Here is a 6,687-nt window from a genome sequence, read left to right on the forward strand (position 1 = left end):
ACTGAAACCTGGGTGGCTGCAGCCACAGAGTCTTGCTGCAGGTCTTTTGCTATCTTTCTGCGTCCTTCTGCTTGTTTGTGCAAGGTTATGATCTCTTCTCTGATTTTTCTTTTAATTCTCCAGACTTGGCCATATTTCTGACATGCAATGAATCATTGCAAGGTATATCTGAAGACCTAGATTATTTGCATCAGGTGGGCCTGAGACTACAACAGATTTGCTCATGTTTGCTTTAATGAAGAATTCAGGGGGTTGAATAATTTTAGGTTGTGTTAGTCACTGAAAAAATGATTTAGTGTTGAGTATGGAAAACAGACTTATATTAGTTTTATTTAATTATTAAAACTGGGTTCAATAATTAGTTTAGTGCAAACACCTGGACCGTTCTGAATGTTGCCAATCTGGAGTCAGGGCTGAATAATTAAAAGTTTTATATACGTACATGTTGTAGCATCACATTTTTAATGCTCAAATACTATTTTACTTTATTAAACTGTGTAATTTTTTGGTATTTTCTACCAATGTGAGAAAGATAGGAGCAAAATGTGTCAACATGACATGTCCATTTAAAAAAAAAAAAGAAAAAAGTACCTTTGCCATTGGTTAAATGTAAGGGGCTAATTATTTGAGGTCAAAAGATAAATGGTTTCAGAAACATAAACTTGTTCCTCTGAAACTGGTCCGGTATTCGAAAGACCATGAGTCAAAAAGCAAACAAAGTCACAAGAAAAACCCTAAAATATCTGTAGAACGTTGGACAAAATCTTGTTGAAGAGCACTTTGGTTTGTTGGAAGCAAATTGTAGAGATTTGATGAGTCAAGATTCTTGTATAGTACTGAACACAGCGGTCGTTAAAGCGATTGGCATTTTCTTTTTGTTTTGCATTCAGCAGACATCTGCCTGACTGAAGTATCACTTGCTCGATGATGCTGTCACTTTGGTGTTTTTGACCCTGCAGCCTTCCAAAGAGGAGACCGGCCATCCCTGCTGCTTTTGGTCTATCCTGAATTAACATCACATTTAACTTTTCTCAGCATGTACACCCTCCCCTGATCACCTTCCTAAATAAATTACACTAGAGCCAGTCCAAGCTCATTTTGGACTAAACTGTGCGTCCTCGTCAGGCCAGTTGACTTAAAGAAAAAAAGAATCTGTGCTAATGCATGCATCCTGTTTTTTCAGAAAAAAAAAAAAAAAAAAAAAAAAGGAATTGAGAAATGAGTTGGATGGCTCCCAATTCTTTAACTGTCTAAAGCAACTGGAGGATCATAATGCTGTCTGCAGCGCATTATGAATCACTGTTTGTTGAGCTACATGTAACAGTCCCTGGGGCTCACGAGTTAGCTGCATAGCAAAGCCTTTAATTTCTAATCATGTGGTTAAAAAGTATTTTGACATGCATCCGAAATGTTGAAATGCTACAGCCTCTTTTCGTGGTACGTTGCTGCTGTTGTGTTTTGCTCTTTTTCTGCCTCCACCTCCTGGTTTCCTCTGATAGTAACTTGGGTCTTTATCTCATTCATAGTTCTAATGGCAAGTCTGTGTCATGGTCTGAATCAGGTCCAAGACACCCTCCGAGGGGGGGGAATGTGTGGCACAGACTGTCTGTGCATGTGAGGAAACAGGAAGCCGGCTCGAATCAGACAGCGGTCATCAGGCCCCTAACTAACACCCCCGACCCCCACAGTTGTGAGCCCTCCACCAGCAACCTTGGCACAGACCCCCACCCTCCCCAGGACACGCCTGGCGCCAAGCCTCCGTGCAATCAGGCGGAGGAAGACGGCGAGGGGGATGCGCAGCGCCCCCTCTGGACTCCGCCTTGCTCTGAACAGAGGCGAGCACCGGAATTTGATATAGATGAGCCGGCTTCTAATCTGCCCTCTGACTTTGCACGCCCCACCCGTGAGTGCTTTCAGGGTGCCATGGTGGACACACAAAGCTCCCACATCCCCGCACTAAAAAAACGCACCGCTAGGGAGCAGATTCCTGCCAACGAGCCTTTAAGCCGAATACCCTCTCAGCTTCCTTCATCCCCAAGACTGGGGGACTTTGGAGACGAAGTGTCTGAGGACGAGGAACTGGACCTCTTGCACAGCTATATTTATGATGCCAAGGAAGAGCGGGAGGGGGAGGTAGGAGAAGGTGAGGATTTACCTCCGAATAAGACCAATTTGGAAGAATCCCTGGCCCTGTCTCCCCCCTCCCCCTTCAGAGACTCTGTGTGTTCAGGGGAGTCGGCGAGTGGCTCCCCCATCATCGATTCCATGCTCGGTAGCTCGATCTACGCCTCAAGTATCCTACAGAACTTTGCACACAGCTCCTCAACACTGTGAGAGCAGAACCGACAAAACTCCAGTGGACATTTCCTCCAAAACATCCAGATACTCACAGAAAACAACTTTTCAATTTTTTTTTTTACCGGATAATTTGCTTGCTTGATTTATTTCCTTTATTAGTAGGTGAGTAAAACGAATGTGTAAGTATAAATACACAGGGAATAATTTACTGTAAGAGTGCTTTTGGGAAGGGTTGTCAGAGCACAATGCTATTTTGAAAAAATGTAAAACAGTGAAGCAGGCTAAAGCCGATTGGAGGCTTGTGCTATGAAGCAGATTTAATGGCTTAATGATGTAGGTTAGGTTTCCAAAATAAGAGATCAACAAATACGAAGAAACCAAAAGGTCACCAGTGCCCAGACAGTGACCGAGTCTCTTCTGTTTCTCTTTGAGTTACACAGTTAAGTTTTATTAAGTGGCCATTCATAACGTAGATTTATTTTAGAGCTTAAATGTCTGAAAATCAACCTAAACATTTACAGTAACCCGATGAGCTTCACTTTGAATTGTATCTATGGTTAAGAATGTGTGGGAGGGTTATTTTCTTATGATTTGAACTTTTTCTCAGGCCTCAGTAACAGGAACCATCTTTCCTCGAAACACTGGACACCCATTAGCATCTTTTTATAGTTATTTGGAGTTGGGCAGAGGCATTGCCATTATTTAGCCAATACCTACACATAGTGTCAAAGTTAGCTTGAACAAAAATAATAGTAGAAGTCAATTTCGGTTTGTCCATTTAATCAACCTTTCAACTACATTCAGAGATTAATAAACATCCTTATCTAGACATACTTTCATTTCTCACTTTTCAAAAACATGTTCTTAATGTTTAGTGGTTCTCAACTGGTCTGGCTTCAGGATCCATCACCACACCTTAGTGAAAACTCATGAATCAAACTAAGTCAACTGCTGAACAATTTGGAATTGAAAGAAGAGCAAAAGTGCGATTAGAACCGTAGATGGTAGAATGGGAATATACAGAAACTTTGGCCTTTTTTATAACAAACTTAGCAGTGCCTTCATGATCAAACATGAAATAATACAAGAATTAGCCTAATAACTTAAAATGTGTAAAATTAGCTGAGTACACTCTCACCAGGTAAATAGCTCCTCTTTAAAAGGTGCTATTGCATCTATTCAGTCACTTATTTAGACATTTCTCACAAGGTTGACATGATGAGTAACAACCACTTTTAACAGATTCTGTTGAAATTTTTATGCTTAATACATTAAATGAAAAAGGGCAACTATGATCAAAGAAGAACATCCATATCTCATCCGGTCTGCATTATACCTGCATTTTAACATGTTCAGTTACCATAGATATTATATATATAATGTGAATAACTGGTTTCAAACGAAGGTCCATTCATCTGAATTCACAAGATAATTCAAAGTGCTTTACATGAAACTAAAGTAGTTGAGTGAAGAAAATGACAATAGTCTTAGACTACATTAAAAGATTAATAGTAACTTTTAAGCAACACATAAAATAAATCATTGCAAATTAAAATTAATAGCTAATTTGTATGAGGGATGAAGCATAATTAAGGTAATGCAATATGCAACGATAAATCTATTTGTACTTTAGTAATGTGGCATTGATATTGGTAAGCTTATTAATCCCTGTACTTTTTTTTTTACCCAGCTTTGCCATCTGCCTCTTTATTGTCATTGATCCAACAATTTCAATCCTATTAATCTTACATAAAGGGATGGACATCCAGAGCCATTAAACTTGGACTGACCAAGTTTTAGCTGAGCTAAAACAAACAAAATAAACTTTTGTTGAACCTGCTTTGTAGTACAGGCCTCTCCTTTTAAGCTAAGATGGACGCTCAGAAGCATGATAAAAGATGCAGTTTTGGTTTTGATGGTGCAATCGCAAAGGTCTGTAAGAATAAAAAGAAATGTATTGAAAAGGTAGAGATGTAACGGTACAGAACAGTCCTCCGTTTAAAGTGCACGCAAGCATCAAATGCAACTATATTTTCAGTCTGATGAAATTGAAGGATAAAATTAGTTTTTATCACTGTATTAAACTGTGCAACAGAGTAAATTTCTTGCCAAATAAAAACTCTGTTGAAAAAAATAATGTGCCAAAGTAAACTTAAAAGATTAAAAACATAAAACTATTAAAATGTACATCTACAATATTGTACAAAGATTCTTACAAATGCAATATTTCCAAAATCTAAACTTTTCAGCTTTCTACATTTTTCCTCTCGGTATTTGACATGATCAACATTTGACTAAATTACTCAAATAAGAAAAAAACAGTGGTGAATCTGGTTTTACATTTGACAGTTTGGTAAATCACTGTTAGACAGTTTTTTTTTATTTCTCCAAATTTGCATTACTTCAAACTGAATAATTGAAAAAGGCTAGCTTGGATTATCCAACAGATCAAATACATTTAACTCTTACAACAGTTTGGGAGCTGCTATCTTACAAACTTACTTACGTTTTGTTTGACAATTGAATTGAACCCAATTCAAGAATACTGAGTCCTGTTTAATACACAGAATTAAAGAACTTTGAAAGCTAAAAAAAAAAAAAACTTGAATGGTACTTTTGGATAATGGATATTGGACACAGTTTTTACCATTCCTTATCCAGAGTTGAAAATGTTGTACAATCAAAGTCAATAGTTTTCCGGACATTTACAGACTGCACAGGAACCCTGGAAATATCATAGTTTTTGCATTTAGATCAGCATTTGAATTAGTAGTGAGGGCACCAGAACAAGATCTTGATCGGTTGTGGTACACTGCTCCTTCTTTCCTATATGAAGCTGATAGAATGATAAAATGCTGATGAAGCAGGTCTTTATGATGTGGCTCTATTTCTTTAAATATATGTTTAAGATTGAATTTCTCCATATAGGAATATAATTGTGTTATAAAGATTTGCACTGCATTTATTTTGGTTTAGGCCAAGCAGCAAGAGGCTGTCTGAAGCCTAGGCAGCTTCTTCATATCAGTTGTGTTAACACACAGGTGGTGCCATTTCCAATGAGCACCTATACATACAAACACATCTTCATTTGTTCAGAGCAGGCGCTTGCCAAACTGAAAGGCTTGTACCAAATATTCTTGTGCCGTCACATTTCTAATAATAGTAATAAAAAGTAAGACATCTTTCCTGTTGAGACTCTAAATGCAATTCATTTATGTTTAGATCAGATCAGTAAAAAACTTAAAGATGCGTTACAAAAAGGCTTTCCCAATTATTAGTTCAGAGAACCTCCAGTTTTTTCCCCCTCCTCAGATATGCAAGATTTAAATTTAACAAAATATTGGGAACTGTGCCAAATCTTGGTTACATACTAAGGTCTCAACCCAAAAATACCAATAAACTGCCATTCAGCTGAAGACTTAAGCTGTACGATATATACATATCATGCAATTCCCTAGTTTGAAACCTTTGTCTATCTAAGTCATCTAATAAAGGTGATAGTGCGATTGTAGAGGACAGCATTGCTGTTGATACAGTTTACACTAAATTACAGCCCTGGGAACAAGTTTTATAAGCAAGAAAGGTGATTTTTGTTCAAAAGAAATGGTTTTGCTTTTCATGCCGCGCTGATATAGTTCCACGTTTTTCCAGGTTTTGCTGTGTCATTGTATTGGAAACACACAGTACAAGTTGTGCAAGCTCTCAAAGTTTGTAATACTGTTCAAGCCATCTCTTGTTTTTGTTCCCCCCGCACAGGTGGTTTGTTTGTAATATGGATAAATGTTTATATATTTAGAAAGTGAACAGAAAAAAAGAAAAAAAAAAGTTTATACATTTTGAAACTGTCCGCAGATACTTGTCAAGGAGCAGTGCGTTTCAGTTTTGGGTACCTTTTAAGATCACTTGAGTTAACTGTATCCTCTTGCTTACTGTAATGGGATTATAAATGTTTCAGTTTTGCTCAAATCTTGCTATAAAACTAAATAGTTCACTTAAGGCTAAGTTCCTTTCCCTTACTTTTTTTTTAAATCTTTAGGATGGAAAATTATTTCAAAGTAAAAGGACTACACAGTACATACTGTAGTGCAACTGTATTGTATTTCCAAATGTTTTTAGTCCAATATAGTGTAAGTTGTTTATTGATTTAAGTTGATGTAAAATATACAAGGTGCCACCTGTTGAACACTGTTGATAGAGTGAAATAGGCCTTCATGTTTTGGGTGAGCTGGACATGAACAATGCTGTAAAAATAAAAGTTATTTATATTAAGAAGTCTGATCACTGCCCACAATTGCTTTCCAGAATGCTTCAATTAACACATTTTAACCCATTAATTATGTGTTTTTTGGTTTGGGCCATGTTTGCAACATTAGGTCAGCAGGTGATAAA

The 6,687-nt window shown here is 37.4% G+C and overlaps 1 protein-coding gene across 2 annotated transcripts in view; it reads left to right on the forward strand.

The window, feature by feature from the left end:
• Positions 1–4,104, forward strand: part of grm1a (glutamate receptor, metabotropic 1a) — a 53,886-nt gene extending 49,782 nt beyond the window's left edge. The window contains exon 9 of one of the 2 annotated variants that reach the window (XM_036147385.1): positions 1,562–1,765. In XM_036147385.1, coding sequence (XP_036003278.1) covers positions 1,562–1,670 — 109 coding nt within the window. In that variant the 3' untranslated portion in view covers positions 1,671–1,765. Of the gene's footprint in view, positions 1–1,526 lie in introns of both variants that reach the window. The other variant, XM_012867400.3, reaches the window with a different exon arrangement.
• The last annotated feature ends 2,583 nt before the right edge of the window (positions 4,105–6,687 follow it).

This window comes from Fundulus heteroclitus, chromosome 15, assembly GCF_011125445.2.
Source record: "Fundulus heteroclitus isolate FHET01 chromosome 15, MU-UCD_Fhet_4.1, whole genome shotgun sequence".
Lineage (NCBI taxonomy): Eukaryota > Metazoa > Chordata > Actinopteri > Cyprinodontiformes > Fundulidae > Fundulus > Fundulus heteroclitus.